The 27,736-nt window shown below is 38.3% G+C and overlaps 2 protein-coding genes across 8 annotated transcripts in view; both read right to left on the bottom strand.

Moving 5' to 3' along the window:
• dync1h1 (dynein, cytoplasmic 1, heavy chain 1) overlaps nt 1-4,403 on the bottom strand; it is a 41,021-nt gene extending 36,618 nt beyond the window's left edge. Inside the window, exons 1-4 of the mRNA XM_042338242.1 lie at nt 4,041-4,403; nt 1,553-1,637; nt 644-817; nt 96-351 (exon numbers count right to left, since the gene is read on the bottom strand). Coding sequence (XP_042194176.1) covers nt 96-351; nt 644-817; nt 1,553-1,637; nt 4,041-4,299 — 774 coding nt within the window. The 5' untranslated portion in view covers nt 4,300-4,403. The remainder of the gene's footprint in view (nt 1-95; nt 352-643; nt 818-1,552; nt 1,638-4,040) is intronic.
• Nucleotides 4,404-6,924: 2,521 nt separating this feature from the next.
• ppp2r5ca (protein phosphatase 2, regulatory subunit B', gamma a) overlaps nt 6,925-27,736 on the bottom strand; it is a 46,479-nt gene continuing 25,667 nt past the window's right edge. For 3 of the 7 annotated variants that reach the window (XM_042337986.1, XM_042337988.1, XM_042337990.1), the window contains 14 exons: nt 24,858-25,057; nt 19,753-19,863; nt 19,033-19,125; nt 17,868-17,998; nt 17,537-17,596; nt 16,432-16,540; nt 15,108-15,161; nt 14,265-14,435; nt 13,849-13,976; nt 12,535-12,636; nt 12,052-12,124; nt 11,022-11,087; nt 10,008-10,124; nt 6,925-9,272 (listed from right to left, as the gene is read on the bottom strand). In XM_042337986.1, the coding sequence (XP_042193920.1) occupies nt 9,135-9,272; nt 10,008-10,124; nt 11,022-11,087; nt 12,052-12,124; nt 12,535-12,636; nt 13,849-13,976; nt 14,265-14,435; nt 15,108-15,161; nt 16,432-16,540; nt 17,537-17,596; nt 17,868-17,998; nt 19,033-19,125; nt 19,753-19,863; nt 24,858-25,057 (1,553 nt within the window). In that variant the 3' untranslated portion in view covers nt 6,925-9,134. Of the gene's footprint in view, nt 9,273-10,007; nt 10,125-11,021; nt 11,088-12,051; nt 12,125-12,530; nt 12,637-13,848; nt 13,977-14,264; nt 14,436-15,107; nt 15,162-16,431; nt 16,541-17,536; nt 17,597-17,867; nt 17,999-19,032; nt 19,126-19,752; nt 19,864-24,857; nt 25,058-27,736 lie in introns of those variants that run through there. The other 4 variants (XM_042337987.1, XM_042337992.1, XM_042337989.1 and 1 more) reach the window with 3 other exon arrangements.

Consider the following 27,736-nt stretch of genomic DNA (forward strand, 5'->3'; position numbering starts at 1 on the left):
CATTTGTTGGCAGCTTAAGGACTAAATGTGTTATAGTTCTAATTGCCTTACATCAGCCTCAGGACTTTAAGAGCAACATGTCAATTAACTCTTACCTTCTGTATTTCTCGAATCCAACGGTTAACACCAGACTGCAACTGGTTCAGAAAGGTGGGATCTTCCACCTTGTCACCAAAGTCAGTCACTTTAGGTTTCTCTCCACGTTCATAGCACTGTTTGGCTATATTAGTAATGACTGGATGGATTGGGAGACTGATCTCTGGGATCTCAATATTCTGTTGCAGATGCAACAGTCCCATTTCCAGCTCTGCGATCTTCTTCTCAACAGAGGGCGCCATTTTATCACCATCCCTGGGAAAGACGAGTGAATAATTCAAACAATGAAAAACTAAGAGAATAACAAATAGAATAGCTGCCAGTGACTTGCCATGATTTTTCTTTCCTTTCCCTTATATCCCACATAAACTACAAAATCCCATGAGAATTCCTCCTTATCACATTTTTATTGCAATCAATCGGTGAGAACAATTATGGTGAAAAATAAAACTCAGGAAAAGTTATACAGATTTATGACACTCTAAGTATTTGATGAAGCAAAAGAAATAGAAGACATGAGTAACCATTCACAAAAGCAATTAAGTACCTGTCAGCTTTGCCAGACTCTCGGATATAGGATTTAAAAAATGGAGCCACTGCATTGCTGATGATAGAGTGCAAGGTTTCATACGGAGAATCTTCACTGAGTGTTATAACACGCAATTGAGATGAAATTGGTTTGTCTGCATCGATTACTGGAGTACGCTTGATGAAAGCCAAACTGGAAGCAAATCAACAGTAAGATTTTGGAACTAAACTTTTAGACATGAATTTAACTTACAAGGAAAAATAATTATTGTAAATGTAGAACAAATATAAATTATTGTTAACACACACAATTATCATTGGCAATAGAAACATTCACCGATTTTGCTCGCAATGAACCTCCGGATACACATATATTCAGAAACATAGCACACATGCTGTGATAAGAATGCCATTCAAATAACAATCTTAACCTATATACTGCAAGGTTAATAATAATAATCCTTGCATTTGATATAGCGCTTTTCACGTCGGGAGGACGTCCCAAAGCGCTTCACAGAACACACTGTAAAGTGAATTGACTGTATATTTGTGGGCGAACGCGGCAGCCAATTGCGCACAGCAATGTCCCACAAACAGTCGTAGATTAAAAATGACCAATTTATTATTATTTTTGGAGGGATTATTATTAGGCTCTGTGTGGAGTAAGGAAACTTGCCCAAGGTTTCGCCCTGACCTGCCTGGGATTGAACTCAGGTCTTTCGCTTGCAAAGCGAGTGCTCTAACCACTGAGCTACAGGACTCCAAAGTTAATACTTTCTTCAGATTTATGCCACTGAAGGAACAAATGTTAGACATTTAAACATTAAAAATAAAAAGTAGAATGGATAAAATATTTAAGATTACTAAACTTAATCCTTATTTCCACATAAAATAAGACACCTATACTATATATTTTTTAAAACTGTACCTGTTTGATTTGAGCCCATAATGAATGTCTGTGTGAATGTAGTAAGCGGTGTGCTCCTTCTCCTCTCCTTCATCGCCAACATCCTCTATTTCAGCAAACAGTTTAATATTAAAATCATGAAACCGTTGAAATGTCCAAGCAGTGAAGTTTTAAAATCTTCTTCAATCACAAGCAAATCCAATACTAATCAAAGCATGTCAATGTTCATATTCACCGTTCAGATGAATTACAGGACACAAGGGGCAGGCATGCTTTATATCAATGATTCCTAGTTGAAAGGTCCTGATTTGACAAGCATTTCTGCAGAGCAGTGACTAACATTAGCAAAAGATATTTATTGGCGGTCACTCACAAGCACCTCTTTGTGTCGAGCCATAAAGCTGCACCAGATGAGGCCTAGCAACTGGTCTTAGCTTGGAAAGTAACACACGTGGTCCTTCAGACTAAAAAAGACTATATAATGATGGGAGTACAATTTTTACAGGTAATTCTGTATTAGGACAGATTGCTACTTCAACCATATGACTTTGTTTAACCTAGTATTACCAGCACCACTCAAAATAAATCACCAGACGAATGATCAAATTGGTTTCCTTCCTGGAGAATATGTACAGATGTCAGTGTAAGACAGGAACAGGCTCCGCTGTGATGCCCTCTATGGGTGAATAGCCTGACGACACTTAATTGAGTGGGATACGGAATGTCATCATGAACCCCACCCCAGTAGGAAAAGAGCGGAAGGGAAAATCACTAACCCATCCCACACACCGCAATGCAGTCAATCATTGATTTAATATTGCTGCAGTACAATAGCACAATAAACTCTAACCCAACCCTATCTGAACTTGTCATTATCACTTAAGCCATCATGCTGTCCATATCCTGGCTGCATTTATTTATACCTACATTTAACTCGTTGCTGAACCTGGAAGTGGCAAATTATCAGTTTATGATATGTGGCTCACATATCTCACTCAGCAGAAATGACAAAATCTGATACTTTTAAAAATATATATATAAATAAAAGAACAATGCAATATTTATTCAGACTGCACTATATTAAGGCTAAGTTACAATAACAACAACAAATTGTATTTGTACTACACCTTTCACATGGGGAGGACATCCCAAGGCGCTGGTTGTTATTGTTAGTTACAAAATGCTTGCAACATTGTAAAAAAATTAACATTTCTACACCAGCTGGCACCATGCTTCAGATGTGATTAGCCCCAGCGGATTATCCAGGGAAATCAACCTCTACGCATTTCATTTTGTAAAAATTAGTTCTTAAAACATTTAAACAGAAAACTGGGGCAATTCTTTCTGTAGGTGAATCCAATTACTAAAGGAGACGTATTCTGACAGAAGGGGTGGGAATTAACAACGCATATGGCATATATTGCTTTACAGATTGACAGAACTGGGGCAACACTGAACCTCTGGAAATCTGAAAACAATGGTATCAATACAGCAATCCCCAAAACAAGATCTAAAAATGCCTTACATTCACAGACTGTTCAGTTTTGCTTATTCTAGACAAATGCAAGAACGTCAGCCATGCCTCGACTTTGCCCAGACAATGGATGCAAATCGGAGATTGAATTTCTCCTCAAATTATTGGTCCTATCTCAGTTCCCTCAATGTCTACTTGTACACATTTTTCAAAAAAAAGATACAAATGCGGTCTTTTATTTACACAGACAACATTTTAACAAGTACAGTATTCCCTAAATCTGGTTATATATATATAAAAAGCGCCCTACACAGCTGATCTCCAGGGAATAAGTAGGAGTGCCCATATTTTAATCTGCGTGACTCAATTCGCCAGCAATGCAGATGGTCAGAACAGAAACAGCTAAAGGAGAGGGAGGGAAGGAGCTCCTTGGAAAAGAAGGGCTGACCACAAGCAGAACTGCAGCTCCCAACCCCACCCTCCTCCACCATAACACCCCCACCCTCCTCCACCATAATAATAATAATCCTTGCATTTGATATAGTGCTTTTCACGTCGGGAGGACGTCCCAAAGGGCTTAAAACACCCCCAACCCTCCCTCCACCATAACACCCCCTCCACCCTAACACCCCCACCCTCCCTCCACCCTAACACCATCAGCCTTTTGTTTCTTCGGGGAAATCTACACACACAGGTCCAGTCGCGACACCCACCCACCCACACGACTTGTGATTCCCCCCCACCCTCCACACCCACCCCTTTTCCCTCATAATTCTGCCACTATTGCGGACCCTTTCCTCGGCTGTCCCTTGGCCCTTGGGTGGGTGGGGGTGGGTTGGGGGTCTTTCATAGCTTGTGTTGTGCTTTTTGTGGGACAGACAGCCGTCTGTCAGCTGTCAGCGGGGGGTGCGGCCGAGAGCGAGGGGGGGGGGGGAGGGGTGGTGGTGTAATGCGGCGGCCACCTTGACTCGAGAGAGAGAGAGAGAGAGAGACACACCCACCCGCCCGCCCAGAGGGTCCCCCCCCCACACAAACCTTTCAAGGTGGTGCGCTCGACCAGCACGGTGTGCATCTGGGGGTCGGAGAGAAATTTCTTCATCTGCTCCACGGCGCTCTTCTCCTCCAGGGCGCTCTCCAGCGAGGCCGGCACCTCGCCGCCATCTTCCAGCAGCAGCGGCACCAGCTTGCGGATATGTTTCTGCAAAACCGAGGAGTCGGCGACGTTCTGCACCGCCGCCTCGATGGCCGACGAGCCGTCCTCGCCGCCCCCGCCGGTCCCTCCGCCGTCAGACATGGCGGCAGACGCTCTGTCCCCTGGTCGTTCGCCTTCTCCTCCGGACGGACGGTCAGTCAATCAGTGCCTGTAACCCGACCACAGCCTCCGAGTCCCCCGCCACCCCACGTGACGATGCGGAGGGTGAGGTCATACCGGAAACACCGCCACCCCCCCTCCTCCCGCAGTGCGCGCCGGGAGTTGTAGTTCCTCGCCTCTCCGGCAATGGGGGTGGAGGGGGGGGTGGACACGCAGCGCCGTTGCCGGCACCAACTTCCGCTGAGGGCCTACATCTCCCAGCGCGCACCGCGAGCCGCCCCGGGAGGGTGACGCAGCAGTCGGTGCTTTTGTTTTAACGAAAAAAAACCCGCACACGCCTCACGGGCGAGTTTTTAAAACCGCTTCCCGTCACACGACGCCTCATCATCTCGTTTGATTTTTTTTTCCCTTCGGCTCGAGAGACCGATTTTATTTGTGGTGTGAGGCGAGTTTTATTTCTATTCATCGTCTCTGACCCCCCCTCCCCCCCCCAGCTTCACCCAGAGCTCGACTGCGCCTCCTGCCTTCCGTCTGATGTACTTGGTAGCGAATCGAAACGGGAGCGGATTTTACCCCCCACCCCCCACCACCGTGCTGGGTGGCGTTCTTTCCGCACAGGGGCGGCCTGAACAGGGAGCGTCGTCGTTGGAAATAACCCCCCCCCCCCCCCCCACGTCAAGGTTTCCTTTCCCCCCCCCGAGAGTCACTTGGGCCGTCAGACGTCTTCCCAACGTCGGCAACACTGACGTTCAATTCGGAGGTAAATATGCAGACGGAGAGCGTATACATATACATAGATATATATATATATATATATATAATGTGTATATTTAAAAAAAATCTTGCACGTCCACGTCCTCCTAAAATATCCACTGCTCCGGTGAGTGAGTCCAGTCAAATTGTTAAGTGATACGAAATTGTAAGTGTAGATCTGGATCACACACACATATATATACACACACACTATATATATATATATATACACACACACACTATATATACACACACAATATATATACACACACACACAATATATATACACACACTATATATACACACACAATATATATACACACACAATATACACACACACAATATATATACACACACACACAATATATATACACACACACTATATATACACACAAATATATATATACACACAAATATATATACACACACACAATATATATACACACACACAATATATATACACACAAATATATATATACACACACACAATATATATATACACACACACTATATATACACACAAATATATATACACACACACAATATATATACACACAATATATATATACACACACACAATATATATATATGTTTGTGACCGCCTCGACGGCAGCAGATGTTGATGGGAATCGCCTTCCGGTCGCGGATCCCGACCCGCGGTCGCTCCCGCAGCCGTTCCCCCCGACGGTTTGCACCGCGAGGGGTCGGGAGCCTTCCACGAGGGGGAGGGGGAGGTGGGGGGGGGGATTGAACGTCAGTTACCACCACCAGAGTGTGTTGCAGCGCCCGCTCCAACATCACATGGAACAGCAGTGGCGGAAAGATCATTCTCCTGGGGGTGGGGGGTGGGGTGTGTGGGGGGGAGAGAGTGATCAGTTCCCAGCACTTGTGTGTGTGTGTGTGTGTGTGTGATTTTGCACAGAAGTGGAGTGACATAAAGCCATAAAATGACATAAATGAGTTAACGCACAAAGGAGAAGCGACTCGAAACGTTACGATGCGAAGAGTCGACATTTCAACAAGTTTTAATGCCAACGGGGGGGGGGGGTGGGGGGGGGGGGGGTTGCAAATGTTCTCTTAAAGAAAAAAAAACATCGGTGCCACTTACCAACTTTTTGTAGTTGCTATGAATTTTTTTTTATTCTGTACATAGGACCATTTTGTACAAAATATGAAATCTACTTTTTTTTTATTAGATATTACACTACTTAAAACAAAGTACAACATATGTACAATATTAAAACGAAGCCATTTAGTATAGGTATCACACTAAAGGTCACTTGTCATATTACTGGACATTCCTCTTGTACAGGGCATTTTTTTTTAAAAAAAAGGATACATAGAAACTTAAAAGGTGTCGATCAAAACAACTGCTTTCAAAGAAAAACAATCACCAGAACAAGTTTGCAATTACCTTTTCTTTAAACTCTATGCATTCCATTTTTTTTTTGGGGGGGGGGGGGAACTGATCATAAAACTGCTCCTATATTGGCTGTACAATCTGCACTTTGTGTTGGTTGATCTCCAGAGTCAACACACGTATAAACCTCCTGAAATCGCTCCAGCCCTTCAAAGTCTTAAGCATTTAAAATGGTTCCTTTTTTGGAATTTTAAACTATGAGAGAAAATGTATTCTGCAATGTATTACAAATATACAAAACAAATCTCTTGACATTGCTGTCTTGTAGCCAGCACTGCATAATGTCGGAAATAGCTTGAAGCTGGTGTAACTTTTACCACACCAACATCCTGCGTGACATTTATTGGAAATTCAGAAAACAAACGTTATCACCTCTTAACAATTGCCATTAAATTCAAAACAATTGCTGATTAATCTCAACAGAAGAGAAAAGGGTAATTCAAAGTGGGCTTGCAACTTGGCAAGTGTCAATCTTTAATGTTAGATAAGTTAAAATTAGGAACAATGCCAAAGATTGTATTATACTTTGAATTGTACACAAACAATATACAGTTTCTAGTGGGCAAAATAAAATTACAACCCTCCTGGAACACCTCACACAAACATACTGAACACCCAAAACCAATGAATGTGAGAAACTACTAATCAATGTAAGAAGGAAGTTCAAACAATGGTACGCAAATGAAGAAAGCACTGCAGCAAGATTCCATACATAAAGCACCTTACTGCCCTGGAACACAAGGCATGTTTGGGAGGGAAGGGGTGTGGAGAAAGTGAAGAGAAAGAAAAACTTTCAACAACAGCTACAGGAAAATTTAATTTTCCAACATGCTTATTATGTAGGTATATTCATTTTAAGCATTACTTTTCAAGTTAAACAGGAAGTGTTTTGTGAAATTTGAAGGTTTATCCTACAAGATATGGGTTCAACCTTCAAATGTTCTTTACAGCCCTGAAAATCCCTACAATGTTATAGGTGTTTCTGCATGCTATGCTCAAAAAGGCTCTAAGGCTCTTAAAAATAATGTAAACAGCTGGGAACATGAAGAAATTTTAATAGTGTTTACGTATACTCTCAGTGTGAAACAGCTTCCATCACAAACCCAATGAGCAGTTTGCACCACTAAAGTGCGAACATGGCACTAAAGTTCTCCAAAGAGACTGACCAAACTAAATGAAGTGTTTAGAGAATATGCGCAAATACATATGTGGTTTTCCTCTGACCTTTTGATCACTAATATTGAAAACTGGATGAATTAACTGATGACAGATATGCGTGCCCGGCAGTTAGGACACATTCAGCATACTATGTCTTCATCCAAACAGCTTTCTAAACATCCAGTGCTAATTATTTAGAAGAGTGCACATTTTTCCAATCTTCATGAGGCATCTTGAAATGCTCTTTAGCTTTTAGGACAGAACAGAGTTCATTTGTTAAAGCAGACCAACAAACAGGGAGTCAATTGTCCGACAAGACAGATTATAAAAGCACCAAAAAAGTTGCATTATTGAAACGCTAAGCAGATGAAGGAATGGATCAAGAATTACCAACCCTGAGAATTCTTGCCACAGCTGATTTGGTACAATAATTGTTTTATCAGAGCCTTCAACTCGGTCGTAGATTATACAAGACACAGACAACATGTATGGAACTTTTTTTTTCAAAAATAAAATTATAAAATGAGATGCCAAATGTCTGAATAAATAGAAATTTCAAACCAATCTAACAGGAATTAAAACTAATTATTTTATATTTTAAAGGGGAACTGAATCAGATTTACTTTCAATATCAAGTTTACTCCCAAATAATCCTTGCAATTGTCTATGTTCTACACATCATTCCTCTTGTTTTACTTTCTATATAATTTCCATGCAGTGCATTACTAAAACATAGGATGCCACCACATTCAACTCGGGTTATGCTTCTCACCAATTTTTTTTTTAAAAAGTGGATCAATTTTTTTTCAGCTTAAATTCTGTAGGAAGTTTTACAGTGCATCTAGCAATGGCATTCTCTGGTGGCAACTGAAGGCAATGTTACAAACAAGTTTTGTGTATTCACAACATATAGATAACTTTTTGGGTCATTTGGTACAGAATTCTGCTTGTGAGTAATTAGATTTTTTAAAAAATTCCTTCTTTACAATTGTCAGATTTATTAGGGATGTAATTAGAGTTCAAAACGGTTTTAAATGTTTTTTTTATTAGTAAACGGCGATGCAATGATAAGCCCAATTATTAGGCTCTGGAATGCAGTCATATACAAAAAGGGTGACATACTGGAAATTCAGACTATGACGGTCTCAGGAATGAATTTAGACTAAATATACCATTTATTTTCTAACATAGGTATGGGTAAAAATAAGAATCCCAAAGAAATGTTATGCACAGGTGGTTAATGCAGATATGACAACTCAAAATTTAATTCCAACTTTCTAGATTGTACAAAGAACAATACTCTATTTACCATTGTTTGAACTACCAAGGCTTGACTGCATACATGGTAAAGTTATTGCCTACAGGACTGGATTCAGAAAGCATTGACTCAATGTATAGCTGATTGGTATGGCACAAAGCATAATAGCTTCTACAGTAGACTGAGTCCAGAGAACAGCTTTTTACAATATTCTTCCATTGAAACAGCCTAATGCCCGTCATGAGCAGATATAATCTCCTCAGCCCGGCGATGGGATTCCAAGGCCTTAACTGTGTAGATGTCCTGAGGCAGCTCAGACTTGCGACGCACAAGTGGACGATCCTTTCGTATATCTTTCTGCACCTGCTGAATAAAGAATACAAGTCATTATCAAGATGTGCTCATATAAAACATGCAAATTCCAGTCTAGGTTATTGATGTGATTCCCTCTTAGGTTTTTTTAAGCAAAAGTAATGAAACAAAAGTTTTTCTTTTTTTAAAAAAAAGTTACCAAGACAGTAAAGTTAACTAAAAATTGCTTTGCATCAAATATCCAAATGATATTTGAGAATGGGCACAATGAACTGATAAAACCTTGCATTGTTAAAATGAATACAGAAACCTCATACTTTCTTTCATATGCTAGAATAATTATTATAACCCCACTGATTCAAATAGCATTTTAACTTGGTAATTACTGATCTGCTTGTCACATGTGTATACAATGTGACTGTAGAAGAACATGGTGAGATTATACAATTAGGTTTTAGTGGCACTTTCAAAGGCTGAGAATCCCTCAAATAACTTTGTCCTTGCTTTTGTGACTTTAGACTGGCAAACTGCTCTACAACTTCCTCCTGGACTTCCATCAGTGCTGCTCAGAAATAGTTTGCCACATAATTTGTAAGAGAAGCTCAGAATATTGCAGAATATGTATCGTATTCTTCTTGGTTGCCAATAGGATGTTGTTAACAGTATATGTTCTCAGGCGGAATCAATGTACTTGGTTTACCTAGCAGGAAGCCATGGCTCAGTGTTGAAAGAATTAACTGAAATAAACTGAGCAACTGCAATAGTGGTAGCTTTGAAGCCATCTTGTACCTGAGTAGCCTGGTCTTCCACTGCCTTTCTGATCAACTGGATATCCTCTATCAAGGGACCGTCTGTTTCCATAGCAACTGGACTATTCATGCCACTTGGCTCAACAAAAAGCTGATACTGAAAGAGAAATTAGATTGAGCTCCATGTACTGTTGTATTCTAAACTCAAATGATAAGTGCAACTGAAAGATCAAATTGTTCTCACTAATAACTCAGTAATTTCGCCATATCCCATAGTTTGAATGGCACGGTTAAATTACTGCCGTAAAAGCTTATACAATGCGTCTTTTGATTTGGTATGACAAACAAGTAAGAATTTTATTTTTGTGAATTATTTCTCATTATTTTAATCTTCAAATTCCTTGGGACGTTTTAGCAATAAATGCTTTTTAAAGAAACAGTACAAGTAATCTAGTCTTTTTTCAAAAACGTACACCCTACATATCAGAAGTGCTTACTGTTACAACAATACAACTGGTCTATTATATTTACTGGAAAACAGTACAACTGAAAGAAACAATCTATGCTCATCTTGCTGTGCAGCTGTCAGTTTGGTGTTTATACACCACACAAGCCTCCACCTCTCCTATTCCTGTCTCCCATACACTTCTGGTTCCCTCTCCCTTATGTATGCATCAGGTTTCCATTTAAATACATTGATGCTTTTTGCTTCAACCACAGCTTCCTGTACTCTTAGCCATTCTATTTTAAAATTTGCATATAAAATAAGGTTNAAAAAAAGCAAAGACGGTTGATGATAAAATACTTAGGTTGCTTTGGATACTCAGCTTTAGACCGAATATTTTTTTAAATTGTATTTTCTCTGATAACCCATTTGTCATCCACCACTTTAACACAGAAGCAGTTAGCAGTGTCGAGTTACCTTCTGCATCAAGGAGAGTTCTCACTGTGTCCATATAACGAGCATTAATGTAGACATTTCATTTATTCAATGGGCTATTGGGGAAATGTCACAAAGCTTAAGATATTGGTACCTTTTGACAGAAGTCCCTACCTGATTTTTGGAGACAGGACACATAGACAATTCCCAGGATGGCCAGTTTCCCAAGGAACTCAGCGTCTGATGAAAGGAAGTCACTTATGAAGTTTGATTACAATAACAAAGCAATTTGAATTTGTGGTGACACTTCAGTATTTGAGGAAAAAATGTACACATGCATGTACAGTTTTTAGTGTACATATTTTCAAAAATAACAGAGAAGTCATAGCTTTTTAAGCTGTTGAAAATCTGTTAAATATTGAAGTGAGTCTAACAAATCGAATGCACATTTTTCTGCTCTGCATACTTCCAAAAGAAACACAAAAGATGTTTGGAGGAAGTATTTAGCATCCTTGTGGAGTCCTGTAGCTCAGTGGTTAGAGCACTCGCTTTGCAAGCGAGAGACCTGAGTTCAATTCCAGGCAGGTCAGGGCGAAACCTTGAGCAAGTTTCCTTACTCCACACAGAGCCCAATAATAATCTCTCCAAAAACCAAAAACAATAATAAATTGGTCATTTTCAATCTACGACTGTTTGTGGGACATTGCTGTGCGCAATTGGCTGCAGCGTTCGCCCACAAATATACAGTCAATTCACTTTACAGTGTATTCTGTGAAGCGCTTTGGGACGTCCTTCCGACGTGAAAAGCGCTATTTCAAATTCAAGGATTATTATTATTATTATCCCTAGTTGAAGTGCATGAGTGTTTAGTGACATTTACAACCGAACAATTTATGATAAGAACTAGCATCTGAATTAAGTAAATGACCATGTTAATTTAAAAATTGTTGAGTGCTCTTGTGTGCACATGAAGGAGAAGGATGTCAGTGCCAACACAAAGGAAGGTTCCTTTATATTCTACATTCAGTGTCAGTATCAATGAACTTCATGGCCAACAATATCACAGGAAGGTACTCTTCAATAAATGTTCTCCTCAAACCCAATCAAAGGAATTCCTCCCACCCCCAATCCTAAAACACTCACATGTATTTCTACATGTAACTGTTTGTAAAAAAGAAACTTAAGATCAATAGTGCAAGCATACCTGTGGATTTGCTTTGGCTAGATTCTCTATTTTGAGCCAAGCTTCTTCACGTTCTTTCAATTTTGCTTTCTCCCTAGAGAATAAAAGACCACAGTTTGAAGGCCTCGAGTCATAAAACAGTTGAACAATTGTTTTCCCCATATTTTTTGTACAATAGCTATCTCTTTCCCCTACATTTTAAAGTAAACTTCTATGGTGTGGGGTTTTCTTTGTCTAACAATTTTCAATACAATTCTTACTGTTGGGGCACAATGGCCATGAAAATGTTAACTGTTAAATGTTATCAAATATTCTGCTACATGTACATACTGGTACACTATTGTGAATAGTCACAGGTTTATAATACTGTTCAGAATTGTTATACCTAGACTTGAAAGTATTTTCCTTTGACCCGATTCGAGCCATTTGGGTGTGAAGCATTATAAAAATACATGTTCTTTCTCATCAATCTGGATATTTTCATATATACAAGATTCAACTTACTTTTGTCTTTCTGCCTTAAACTGTTGGGTGCAGTCATCAAATAGTTTCTGATTCATCTCCATAAAGAGTTTGAGAGCATTATAGATCAATCCATGGATAGTCCTATTCATAAAATATTGATTAGTTGTCAATCATTCAAGCTTTGAATAGTACCTTCTTCCACGTAATTAGTCACAAGTAATTACAAACACTTTAATGTTTTTGAAAATTATAATCCAAATTGGATATAAATAAGTGAGGTATGGACAAGAATTCATAAGAAGCCGGGGGTACTGTTGTTAACTCACTGGGACTGGACTTCCTTGGAGATGGGGAGTTCTGAAACATGTCTCAGGACACTTAATGTCAAACAATGTGTAGTTCTGACTCCTTCCTGTAATATGTGTCACCAGAGTCAGTTCCTGCACATATTGAGTAGAGAAGCACCCTCACACATGCGCAATACGCGTCAGGACAGGTAACCATTTACAGGGTTTTGTGGTGTTTATTGGATAAACATAGATTTCCTTTATCGTATTGGGGTATTTTATCGGGGGGTAACTGAAAAACAGAAATCCTAAATATAGTCAACACTTGCCTACGTAAAGTATTTTAAGAAATCTAAATAAATTCCGTTAACTCAAAGTAGTCTTAAATAAAGTTAAAAGCTTACATTACTGGAACTGTTCAAAATTGTGCCAGATAAAACTATTAGCTGCACAATTAAATATTCAGAGTAAGTTTCGTTGAAGCACATTTTGGGCATAAACTGCATATTGAAATAGCTACCAAGTAACAGATTCTTAAGATAGTACATCTGGAATAGAATCCTCCAACTTTAGTTGAGGATTTTATTGCTATATTTCTAACATGCTATTTTTGAAGATTCTGTGAAATGTCTTAATTTTTACCAAATACAAAAATATGCAAATCATTTGGCCCAAGCGCTTTGGGACGTCCTCCCGACGTGAAAAGCGCTGTATCAAATGCAAGGATTATTATTATTATTATTAAAGACTCATGCAAAGACAAAACTGCTGTAGCAGCCCAAGCAGACATAACTTGGAAATGGTCCTTTTGTATATATATTTTTTGTATGAAACACAATTTCAGGTTATAATTATTTGGAATGCTCAACCTGGAACTTTACGTTTAAATGTCTATTTCAAGAAATTAGGTTATCCTAAACCTTTCTCGGTGTTCATATTCTCCTCTTCCTAACCGTTCATTCAACTACATTTAATCATAAGACAATGGAAAAAGAAGAAAAAGAGAACAAGTCTTTCACAAAATTAATGTGAAAGACTATGAAATAGCACATTGTATTCCTCTTACTTGTTCCAATGAGTCTTTGAATTACGGTAAAGGGACGGGAACATAATAGGCAAGATCTTGGCTGCGTTGTCGCTGATTAGACTCATAATGTACTCATTATTCCAATAATACAGGGCTCTCTCTGCCACCTGTATCAAAGAAAGTCTGATCAGAAATTAACATAATAAAAACAGCAAAAAAACAATTTAACTGTACAATGATGCTTATTCATGTTAGCTGAAAGCATTTCACTGCAAAATAGATTAGAGATGGACGGAACAATTACAAATCTTTCCCTTATTTAAAATTAAAAATGGTCTTTGATCTGCTTCATGGTTTGACCACCTCTTGAATTTTTACTCCTAAAAAGTCATTTATGCCAAGCATACAGAATTATAAAAGGATTTTCATTTTTATTGAACAAACTTACTCCTCACCTGAAAATGTGGACTAGAAACGCATTTAGCCAACTGTCGAAACAGTGGTTCCATGACCTTTACAAATTCTGATGGTTCAATGACATCTAAAATCTCTTCCAACTCATTTAGAAACATCACTTCCTTTGGACTGTGCGTCTTTGGCCAGTACTTAAGCAATGCCATAACCACCTGAAAAAATCAGGGCATCTTAAATTGAAACTTAAATTACTAAAGAGAATTCTAAAACACAATGAATCTTTTAATAAAGATATTTTTTAGCACATCTGCTAGTGATTGCGGAATGGTGTAAAATATAGGTTATATATAGGTAATTTGGTTGAACAGGAAAACTGACTTATGACCAAATTTTCAATTTACCATGAAAATTATAAGTGGAATTAGAAAACGATTGTTTACTTAAATGTTTGATTCATCAATCAAAACACATTTCCTATCAATTTTCACACACTACATTACAACAGGACTAATGGGCCCCCCCCATTAAAATTTGAAATGAATGCATAAAACACAAAACAATTTTCAGAGTTTATGCCCTTTGTTTTAATTCTACTATATTTTTTAAAAGCATATCATCATTATTATAATAATAGGAAAACAGGCCAACGGTTTAGTTTCAATTTACAATGATATATAAGATATATCAACGTAAACATTTAAAAGGTGTATTATTTTGGGAATTTACTCACTTGGCCTTTCAGAAAAATATTTGGAATTTGTTCTGAATACAAAAATATTTTGAGAAGGTTACAAAACAGACACTACAGTAACCGTGATCTAGTTTCAGAAATCAAAAGTGCGGAATCACAGCGTTTTATTGCAAGGAAATGAAAATAAACTCACAGGTTCTGTGAGAGTGCTGTCTTTCTCTAGGAATTGCACCACACAGTACGCCAGCTAAACAAAAATCAGAGGTCAACAAATTAACTGCAACATATTAAAGCTGTTTTATCAAACCACCAAACGGTGACTTGCCTTCTTACTGCCAGCAAAAAAAACCTCACAAATCCCCCCTTGCCCAGTTTAGATATGCAAATCGACAACACCCCAACAACAACGAGCTCAACGAAAATCAACAAGGAATGACTCCATTTTGAAGACTCCTAGAATGGAAATTAGTGAAAAATATGGAGAAGGGTTGCAGAAATTAAGAGAAAGGTCTTGAAAAAGGTGTGTTAATAAAACTGGATTAAGCACCATCTTTAAATGTCTCAGAGGGTAAAACTCAGATGACAAAAAGCCCCAGAAAAGTTGAAGCGTCTGAACGATTAGAGAAATTTTCCTCATAAGGTGGTGGATTAATTGAAACAGATAAAACTGATTTGAAAAACCTGAATAAATATGTACTGAGGAAAAAGATCATAGGAGTATTAATAGACTGAAGTAGTTATATGCTCAATGCACCTAATTGTCTGTGCTGCTGGGACTTGTGGAAAATAGGTGGCCAGAGAGGAAGGTAGAAGGGAGGAGAAATAATGCAGATTCTAGAGTTCTGCTTGATTACCTTTGAAGATATGGGAAAACAGAAAATACCAGATACTTTCTTAGAAAAGACTAAATGAGATTAGCTGAAGGACAAGAGGAGTCCCTGATGCAATGTTTGTGTATTGGAACAAGCCAGAATGATGCACCGAATGGCCTTTGCTGTTGTTAAATGGCCATTGCTATGTTCTCCTTGATCTCTATGGCTTTAATGGCAAATATAATTTAGTTACAATCCTCAACTTCTATAATTTCTCTCCCTGTACAACACTGCATTATGGAAAGAGCTAGGCTGCAAGAGATTGAAAATGGATTGATGGAACCCCACTTCAGAACAAACTGCTCATTGCTTAAACAATGACTGGATGTGAAAACAGGTTGTTGATCAATCTCATGCATTAGTTTTCTGAAAGGGGTTCAAACTCTGAGATCCCCAAGTTATTGCACCAACAAGGTAATTTTGAGGAATGAAGAGGTCTGACTGCACCATAAAATCCCTTTTCCATTATTCCAAGAAAACATCAATACAGAACCCAAATGCAGATTTTTGACAAATGCTCAACATATTCCAATAGGATTCACCACTGACAAGAGATTGACTAGAAGAATCTAAATAAGGAATCTGATAAATTTACACATTAAAAAAAATCTCCACAAATATTTCATCAAGATAAAGATTAATTACCTGTGGATGGTAGACACTAAGAGGCTTTACTTTATGCAGAGGTAACAACACTTTCAACAGGAAAACTTTGTGCTCTTCTTTTAATGGTAAGGCAAATCCATTAATTATACTGCAGGAAAGAGAAAGAAAATAAGCTACAGAAGCTTGTTCAAACATGCCTGCTTCTACATTGTTTAAAAATTCCCTTACAATTTTTCATACTTGTAGAAACAAAGGGCTTTATAAAGAAACATTTTATGAAAACACAAATTTGTCAAATTATATCAGAGTATATAAAACACACCATTATACAGTGTACCATGAATGTATTAATACACCATTAGTAAAACTATTACATAAATGAAATTGAGTGTACCAGAAACATACAATAATAAGGATATAAATGACATGTCTAAGATATCTGTTCTCTCTTGATTAATCGGTGTTACATCCAAGATAAAAAAAACAGTTACAATATTCCGTCTTCCCTTCCTTCTATTATACTGAAATCATTCATTATAAAGATGGACTTCCATACTAGGAATTTACATATCTTTCAGCACAGTCAATATACACAATTCTTCACCGGTTTTAAGAATCCCTTTGGGCAAGTTTTAAAGAGCTACAAATCAAAAATGTTTAGAGGGGAAGTTCTGAGAGTTGTTTTTCAAAACTCCTCCTTTACACTATATTTGCAAGAAATGTGATGCAATTGTGTGTTGCTCTTACTGAATCTTACCATGGGTGCTTTCAAAGATTTTATCTACACCTAGCTGTAGAATACAGATCAAAATAGGGTAATATGACAACCTATTGGATTCAATCCAATCAAAGCACATTGAATTGCATTACCAGAAGGGTTGGAAACAGTGCCTGCAACCTAGTTACATTTCCTGTAGACACACCACAAACCTATTTTTACATGAGTGCTGTTCAGCTAAGGTACGTGCACAATCAAAATGATGTGCTCACTTTCGTATGACAGACATAATAGCAATAAGTTTCAGTTCTTTTTGAGAAGGAGCAGCACATTGGCACAAAGTAGTTTTTAAATAGCAAGAGTCCCTACTAATAGTAGCATTATGCCTATTAAGATGTGTGTGAGTATAATAACTGCAGTACTCACCTTCCCAAAATTTCCAGCAATTCTGCTATACCATTGTGATGTTCAGTTTCATAAATAAATCTAAGATGAAAAACAAACTGCATTCAATAGGCAGTTCAGTAGTTATACAGTTGTTAAATGGGTGAGTGAGTGGGTATCGGTTAAAAGATTGCAGCAGTAATACTGAAGCAAGTACCAATTAATTCACAAAGAAAAAGATGCGTTCTCAAAATCTCTACACTAGTTTGATAGAAAACAATAATAAAGTTAATTCTAAAACAAATTCCATTTCTGATAATACTTCTTGTAACGATAGCTAAGCTGATAAGGTTTTAAGCCGTTTCCCACACACCTATAAAATATATTATTGATCTGTTTTCGGATATAAGCCCTGAGGCCCAAGAATTTTCCATAGATTCGATGAAGTGTCGTTTTCAAAAAATCTCTTTCACGTGGATCTTCACTGTCAAACAGTTCTAAAAGCTGTTCAGAAAAAGGGGGAAAGCAAACTATATTAAAATAAATTTATTTTTTCTCTTATAATGTTGCAGCAACAAACAGAAAGTCAAAGATGCATGCCCCTAATCTACAGATACATGCACTGCAACATTTGCATGAAATTAACAGTGTTCTTTTTTTTTAAACAGCCATTCACACAGCAGTTTAACAATAGCACTGTACGTAGGTGGAAAGGTAAAGACAATGGGATTTCAAGCTTGATGACGTTTTGAAGCACAACAGGATTTCAGGCTTTAAAGCGCCACGATCAATTTGGATGGCACTACGTTAGGATTTTGTATTCACAAGTATGAAAATATCAGGATCCACATCTCAATCATGTTGAGCCAAATCTACATTGAGGTTCCACTACCATGTCTGCAGCAATATTTCAGTAATTCCATATTTTTTCCAGGACTTATATAATAAGACGGTAGGCAAATTAGCTGTTGCATTTGCCTGCAAAATAGTTGTTACACTTTACAGTACATCCGCTTGAAGACATTCATCCAATTTAAAAGGTCCTATATCGAATTGAAGGATTATTATTATTACTATTATTAGAGACAACTAAATTAATGATCAGGGGCTATCCTGTAGAGTTGTATTTGATTTTCAAGAATTCGAAGAAATTCAAAGAAAATAGCTGTACAGAATTAATGGGAAATTAACTAGCTTCAAATTGATTGGAAATAGGATAAATGGAAAATCAGTGACAAATGCCAGGGAATAATGAATAGAAAAACACTATAAGACATATTTTGGGATTCTTATGGGTTGCAAGATTCAGAAGTAATGTGGAGGAATCATTATAGAAATATCACGTTTACTAACTACACCAAGGTGAGTGGACAGATGTCTGGTTCAGGGGTGACTGACAGCATTTGATGAGATCTAGGACGAATAATATGGGGTTGAGAAATGCTAACCAATTAAAAAAATTGTAGTAAATGTTGGAACACATTGCTTCTGAAGAAGAAAACTATCATAATTTTTTTCAATCAAGATGTTTTGCTTACCTGTAATACAAATTTCTGGTCAATGTACTTCTTTGCTATATTTGGTTGAAAATCGGGAGATTCTAAGAACCTCAAGAAAAATTCGTACACCAACTGAAGAAATAAAAAAAATCAATTAGCATCAACAAATTACCAAGGCTTAGACTATTTACAATCAATGCTACAAGGCCGAAACTTTCACATTTCCTTCAAATGGAGCCTTTGACAGATTAAACTGCTTTACATCTTTTGAGCTAGCTCTGTTGTTAACTTCAATTGGCACCCTATAAAATCATTTCAAGCTATTGAATTATCTTAACTTACAGTGTGCTGAAAAAACAAATAGTTAATTCATGAAAAAAATATTTAAAGTATAAGGTCTCTTTTTAAACCCAATCTTATAGCAGGGCATGATCAAGAGCAGTCAGCGGTTCTGCATTGTACCGTTACTGTTCATGATTAGGAATGTCACTGTGCACGCACGCAGAAAGCTGCTTGGCTCCACCAGCGCACACTGTGTTTAAAATCACGTTGCTGCACTTCAAAATGCTCCATTGCACTTTAAGCCACTGCTACGCTGAGGCAATTTGAAGTGCGACAACAGGAATTCAAGCACAAGAACTGATTTGGATGGTATCATGTTGGGATTTGGGATTTTAAGGTGAGAAAATGTCGGGATCCATAACCATGTTACCTTATAAGTCAATCAACACTAGAACTGGGTTTCTATTTTCCGAGTACCTGTAGATGAGGCCAAGCAGCCTCCAGGGTTGGTTCATCTTCTTCAGGATCAAACTCTGCTCCCGTGGGGTTAGATGATGGTGGTAATGTTCGAAACATATTCACTGCAAACTGAAAGGGTTTGTTTAGTTATTAATGCTTCAAGAACAAGACATTACAATTATACCCATTAATATAGTTGAATTTACCTTCTGGTTAACAAGCCTCTAAAGTATTTACTAAAATACTTGTAATTGGCTACAAAGGATTTGAGCTGAAGCAAGTTTTAAGGCTATGTTTAGTCATGGATCTCTGCTGAAGTTAAACAAACTAGGCAGTGTAAATGATTGTCAGTCTGGATCACTAATGCCCAAGTTTAAATGAATTGAAGCAAAGAACCATCCATAAAGCATGCAAGCCTCTCTTTCCAATTATACCTTTCCACCCCTTCTCCCCCCTCACCCACCCCAGGAAAATACAAAGACTTCTCTTTCCCCTTCTAATATTTTGATGTCAAATAAATATAAAATAAACCTTAAATATGATATAACACCTTATTACACAGAACATCATTTGAAAAGGCAAACGGGACCTCGATTTCCAGTCTCATTTGAAAGAAATATCTTCGACAGTGCTGAATTCTCCGAGCACAGCACTGGAGTGTCAGCCTGGACTGAGGTCAAATCTCCAATTAGGTATTTGAAATCACGATCATCTGATCTACAGACGTGAATACGAATAAGCAAGTCAAGCTGACACCGAAACTACAGGGATCCAGGCACAGCCCTGGACCTTAGTGTTTTTCCAGATTGCAGGTGCTGTGGAAGTACCACCCACGCATTAGCTACATGGTTGTCACTCCTCACTGCCGCTAAGTCCTTGCAGCGGCACCTTCTAAGATCTCAGAAAACAGTGGGAGGGGGACTATGAGCAGCAACTGCTTTGGCATATGTATACAGAATGTTTCCTCATTTTCCTCCCCTCCCCCAACCTTACACACTTTGTGGATCATCCACACAAGAGATAAAACTAGGAAAACTTCCAAATTCAAAATCCTGAAGATAGAGCATGTTGGAAAATAAAAGCTCATTGACATGATTAGGCTAAATTAAAATTTGATGGTCCAATTTTAACTTGGCCTCAAGTATTTATTTACTTGTTAAATCAGCTACTATAATGGTAAAAAAATTAATATAGAACTTCTTAGAGAGAAATCTTGTGACAAAATTGCAACCATGTTTTGAAATTCTGTCACATAAATGAAATGAGATTTTGAAAATTAGGCAACTAGGATATTCCCTATATACACAGCAAATTATCAACTTGGAACAATCTGAATGAAACCTCCTGAAACCAATTACATTTTATTGTAAAGCTAAATGCAATTTCTTCATAATGAAGTTATGGGTGCATTACTGATAAAGTTGAAGCTTTGATAAATCAATACACCCAATTAAAACTATCCTCTTGTGAATTTTCACACATATTTAACTTGAGAACAGCATTTTTTATGTATAGTACAATTCAGTTTGGCCAGAAACAAATCAACATAATAATATCATTAGTATTTGTATCAAACTACATTCTTTGAAGTTCAGATGAAAGGGTACGACTTCAAAGTCAGTTTGGATCATAAAAGAAACCATTTAATAGTAATTCACTCTCGATAGGTACTGTATTTTTATATGTGTTGATCCTTTCACTGTAGATAATTTAGTCCCAATTTAATCCTCATCTAAATTGCAATTAACCTGGAAAAATTCACATGCACATTTCTGATCCATTCAATCATTTCTTTCAATCTATTACCTATTAAAAATACTTTGTGTGAATACCCAACAAAGTTCTTTACAAGCGGTCAACTGTATATTAACCGTATACTCATCAACAGGACACAGCAATACTTACCATTTACGTAAAGTTAGCCTGAGGACTACAGTACTGTTACTCGCTGTTACCTGGATTCCACCCTCCCATTCCCTCTGCGGGTCAGAATTCAAGGTACCAGTGCCAATATGAAAAATGCACGAATGAGTACATGTATGCATATGGATGGCGGGAACACACATGTATAGTGAGTGACAGTTAGTTGTCCATACGTGAGTAATGGTTTCCCATTCTACAAATAGAAACTTCCTGTGGGTGTAAGCACTGCCCAAATGGAGGTTTCGACAGCTGTCATCTTTGTGCCATGCAGGTGTTACATTTAAAATGGATTCTTAACAGATCGAAACAAAACAATTCCTTCCTGGTAGCTAGAAATCTTTGCTTTAATATTGTACCCGCACTGGCTTGGTTCATTTAGTTCAGGTTGGGGGGAGTGGGGGAATAGAGAAAGAGGAAGGGTGGGATTCTTTTCCATACTCCTATACAGTTTTCCTGCGCTCATGCAGCTGCAAATTGGCTCTCAGGAAATCATCCACCCTATTGAACTTAATGGATTTGTTCTGGTTTTTCCTTTGTAACAACAGCAGGGCAGAAAGGTGGCACGTAGTCTGTTAGCACAAGGATTGGTGCAGCAAAGTAATTTTATAATTTTTCCATTGCTTGAGTACATTGAAGAAAAAAATACTGGCGTTAAATTCCCTTTAAGCAGGTAATAAAATGGTGCATGAACTCTGAAACTAAGCTAAATCCTGTAGCTTAGTGGTTGGAGCACTTGCTTAATGGTTAGAGCACTCGCTTTGCAAGCGAGAGGACCTGGGTTTGATTCCCAGGCAGGGTGAAATGTTGGGCAAATTTCCTTACCCCACAAGCTTCCGTTTACCGAGCAGTAAGTAAAAACCTGGTTGTTAGTCTATTGGCAGATCGCTTTTCCGGGGGTAAAATCAAAAAAAATAATAATAATAATTTGATCAGTCAATCCACAACTGTTTGTGGAACATTGCTGTATGTAATTGGGTGCCGTGTTTTGTCCACAAAATACATTCAATTTACTTTACAGTATATCCTGTGAAGCACTTTTGAGACGTCTCAAAGACATGATAAGATGCTATATCAAATGCAAGGATTATTAGTAGTAGTCTCAATGTCACTTAAGGTCATCAACTCAGTTTTTTAATTAAAAAGTTCATGGAATTGTCTTACTCAACCTTGTGTAGTGTACTTTTTATGTTGGCAGCAGCTACTGTGGCAGAAAGGAATGAACGGCGCACACTTGGTCAAATGGTTGACATGAAATGGTGCTCAACCATTTCACTTTAGTGAGTTATCCAACGTTGTGCTCCTGTAAGAAACAACTTCCTATATTTGAGTAAACTCTTAGCTCTAGCCATGCAAATTATTAAAGCTCCTTGCACACCAATTAAGCAGCTCTTTCAAATGAAAGAAATGGAGAAGGAACCTGATATATCTTTGGCAATATTTGTACACGATAAATGTTATGAAAACAAGCCCACAGGTTTGGGCTGTTCAGAACCAGAATGAAATTGTGGAATTAACTAAATGAAAAAATAAAAGACGTGGCTTTCTAGGTGCTTTGCAAAACACTGAGGGATATTTCCTAACCACAAGACCCACTAAAGGCAGGCAATAAATGACAGCACCTACTTGGGGTAAACTGAGGTCTTAAATAACTAAGATCTCACACCCAATTATGATACTGGGCTGTAATTATGTTGTCGGTCCAGCAAACCAAAACCGAGCCTATAGTGCATCACACAATACGTCCGAAATGCGGGAAACTACCTCTACCAGCAAAACCTCAATAACCTCTAGCTCTGAAAGTTCGTCATGAGGTCATTTCTGGGTTATACTCTTTCTTGGAAATGACTTGTGCCAAGTCAGCTTGAAGTCTAAGCAAGAGGCAGGATGCAGTCCCACTTCAGAATATCCGTTGTTGAATTCTCCACACCAGCTAATGGTCGGATTTCAATGGCAACCGGGCCAGATTTCCACGTGCCAAAGCAATAGGATCTTTTCTAACTCAGGCGAGAATCTTATTAACTGAGAAAGGCAACCTGATGATTTCCAATTGTATCAGCGATCACGATTCTGACCAGGGTTGGAGAATGTAAATATAAAAACCTAAGACATGAGGAGGGTGGGGGGGTTGCTCATTCCTCAGGGCATTGCAGAACGCTTACCCCGAGTTTGTTCCCCATTATGTGCTGCATCAGCTGATCTCAGCCAGGGTGGGTGTGGCAGCACCTCTCTGTCCCTGGCCTAGAGAGGAGAAAAAAATTAGCCAGGGATCTGACTACTAATAAGCTATCCAATGACTCCTGCTGGAGAAGTGCATGCAGACATCAGGGAGGATAGCATTTCATTGAGTTGGGATGGTCTCATTGTTCCCTTCCACCCCTACGCAAATTGAAAAGCTTATTGACACAGAATGCTTATGCCCACATGACGAATGGTCACTTGAATTTATTCACAGTTCATAGGTGTATCAATTCACGGACTTGTAGGTTCTTCAACAGATGCTGGAAACGAATGTGTATCTCCCATCATTTAGCAGACTTCATTACAAGAGTACATAAATCCTCTCACAATGCAGAACAGTTGTGCAGCTTTCTGTAAATTGTAAATCTGTTGATTATCTCCGCTCACGAAGCGGACTTTTGTACAACGTTTTCTATGATTTGTAAAACATTTTATTCGATTCACTGTACAAGAGATGATCTGCTCAGACCTCTTGTGTGGTAGAAAACGTTCCAATGAGAACCATCTAACCATAATAGGCACCAGGCTGCTCATCTGGAATTACATTATTTAGATGAGTTCGGCAATGCACACAACAGCTAAAAGCTGAATCAAGCATTGCATTTGCAAAAAAAAATACAGATTTGTCAGCACTCGATTTGAACCCAGCAGAGTGGCAACACTCCATTAAGGTTTCATGGCAAGCAATTGAGAATGGAGCTGGTGCTTGTTCCCTGGCCTTGACTACAGTTGTTAGGCATGAATTAGCAGCACTGTATATTGACTAGTAATTTGCTGCAGGGTATTCTCAAAACGCTTTGAGCAACAAGTAAATAAGAAAGAATTTGTTAAATGGTGGAATTGGAAATGTTTGTCGATAAAAGTTCAAAAATGTTCATGCTCCATCAAACGTCATGACAGGTTTTCTTTGGTTGATCAGACCTGGTCTAGCACAGTAAATACAACAATAGCAAATTACTTACCACATGGACTACTTCTGGGTAGATGGGTTCTGTGATTACATTGCGATTGTGTGTGATGTATTCCACCATTTCGCTTAAAGCCGCCCTTTTTACTTCCTTCCATTTTAAATCGCTAAGTGGATCAGCAACAAAGTCGAAAAGAACACAGCACTGACGCAGTTTCTGAATAAAAAGCTTTTCTTGTTCAGCTGCAGGGACATCTACCAGAAAAAAAATGAAAGAATAATCAAGTTTCAATCTTTGGAAGATCAAACACAGATCTATAATAGTTTTCTCCCCCTTAAACAATTGAAATTTCATTCTAAATGCACACTGTGGGATTTGAATAAATGTGAATTTGTCTCTGAACTTCCTTGCCCCTCCCTTCCTTTTCATGTGGGCTAGACTATTGAGTGTACCAATGTCTCATCACCAGTTTATTTGCTTGTCAGACATTTGCTGATTTCCAATTTGTTGCTCTGTCACCTTGTGAGACAGGTGCTAGACAATACTCTCCATCTTTGAACACGGTATTCAAGTTCTGGTTGGATTTGGGTTCTCAAGAGATTTCATGGCGATTACTGATATTAGGTGGAGTTGTGAAGGACACGAAACAAGTGCCTGAAAAATTGAAAGAAACAAGATTTATTATTCTCCAATTTAAGGGCATGAAGAGACCAATGTTTAATGATTTAGCCACTGCCTACGAAGGGATTGAAGATAATGAAATGATCTAACAGGAGATGGATGGACAGGGAGAACAGAGCCCCGGTGATCAAATGAATTACTGGAACAAAAAACGAAGTATCAATCAACTGCAAACAGACAGGAGATAACTTGGAGCAAAGATCAAATTTGGGGAAATCCAAAGTAAATTAGTTGAGATCACTCACTAACAAAATACATAATAAGCATCACTAGACGTGTGCATTAAAATGATTTCAGTGTGTTTCAATACAGGTTAAGAACTGCTATTTCGCAAAGGGATCCCAGCACCAGGCTTGATATCAAGCTGATAGAAATCCTTCCTCCCAGCTCTGCCCTTGGCTCCACTTGCCACCCTTACTCTCTCACGCCCTATTCATTATTAACAAGAACAATTAGCAAAAATGTTTCCATTCACTGAGGCTTTCCTAATATCCATTAAGTCTGTACGTAAGTGCCATCTTGGCATGCCTCAAAGGCCCAGGGGATGTTCAATTCGACAATGAACAGATCACTGAAATAATACAAAAAAGAGTTCCATCAAAAGGTGGAATACGAGTTCTGTGAAATTATTTACCACCAAGATTTGCAGGATATTTCATGCTGGTCTGCTATTACATCGGCAACAAAATGAATCTGGGATCACTCCAATTAAAAAAAATACAGAAGAGTTAACAAGATAAGTTATATAGCGTAGCTTTATTAATCCTTCCCAATACTCCAGTTTAAAGGTTAATCTAAAGGTTTTCACCCATGTTACATACAAAGCATGTTAAACTGACAAAAGAAAACTGGTAGATAAAAAGAATGGGCTAACCATACAACCGAGTTTTAAAATGATCACTGTGATCTTTTCAGAAGTTATTCATGCATTCTAATCCTGGCTGCAAAGATAGCAAGTTTGAATTAAAAAACAAGCCATTTTAAAACCCACTTGCCGTGACGTTCAATAACAGGCTACTTTAGGTACGTCAAATAATGTGGAAATTAACAACGGGATCGTCAAAGCAAACCTTACAGGATGTGAAGCTAAAGTCAATTAGTGCTTTCATCGGGGTTGCTAGGTTACCGGCTACAGCAAAGCCCTCCGTATGTGCGTTGCAAATTTACATTGGCTTCTGAAAACGGCTGACAGTTTGAAGTCTGAGAATAATTGCACTCCAAGCAAGAAGACTTTCTCCCCACCTCGCATTCGAATTGCTTAAAGCCCGCAGTAAAGTCCCCTCCGATCCAAAAGTTCCCTTGCTCAGCAGCAATATCACAGACCATCTGTGGAGCTTGGTGGCTTAGAATTTGGAAGCTGTTCGACTTTGTGGGCATTTCTTGAGGGAATTGTGGGCATCCAAAGTATTTTCAACATGCCCATCCAAGGAAAAGTGAGTGAAGTAATTTGTGTATGATGCACAAGGAAACTCAAGGTCCTTCACTCTACATAACAAAAAGTCCTTCAGAGATAACCCATAGCAGACTGTCAATAGGCTAACTTTTTAGGTAAGTTCTCGATTGATCCCAGGTGGAGGAGTATGAAGAAGTAGACATCAAAAGACTAGTACTAAGGTTTGTACAGGCTATTCCCTGCAAGAAGATGTGATGCAGAAGTGGAACGAAAAATATTAATGGCGTGTGCCCATTGCTGGAAATGTGCATTAAAGCAGTTTTGCTGTCAGGTGCCTCATCTGCCTTTGCTAACGGAGACAAGCCATTTTGTTAAAACTTTGTTACATTACGTATGCATTGATGAACATAATGATGTTATGTTATATGTGCATTAATCTGGATTCAGGAATAAGGGGGACAATTACAAAATTTGCAGATGACACAAATATTGGGAGTGCAGCTAACAATTTTGGAGGAAAGTTTGGAAGAGTGCACCAGCACTTCCACTTAAATTTATTCTGCGTATTCACATAAAAAGAAACTTTATTGCTGTCCAAATGTAACTTAACACATCAGAAGTGTCACATTAACCTGCATTGGTTTACCATGTAATGCTTTAGTGAAGGAGTTCAATTAGGAACCTTCTATACTACTATTCTTGTCAACACCCTATAATTTATTTTGTTAATACTATCAGCACCTGTGATTCCATTCTCTAAAGGATCTGTGCTCCATTTCTACTTGACCAGCCTGTTATATCCACAGATGGTTAAAGCACGAACACAATGGAAATAACTGTGTCTTTGCATGCCCATAAA

Source organism: Callorhinchus milii, unplaced genomic scaffold (assembly GCF_018977255.1).
Source record: "Callorhinchus milii isolate IMCB2004 unplaced genomic scaffold, IMCB_Cmil_1.0 Scaffold9, whole genome shotgun sequence".
In the NCBI taxonomy this organism is placed as follows: domain Eukaryota; kingdom Metazoa; phylum Chordata; class Chondrichthyes; order Chimaeriformes; family Callorhinchidae; genus Callorhinchus; species Callorhinchus milii.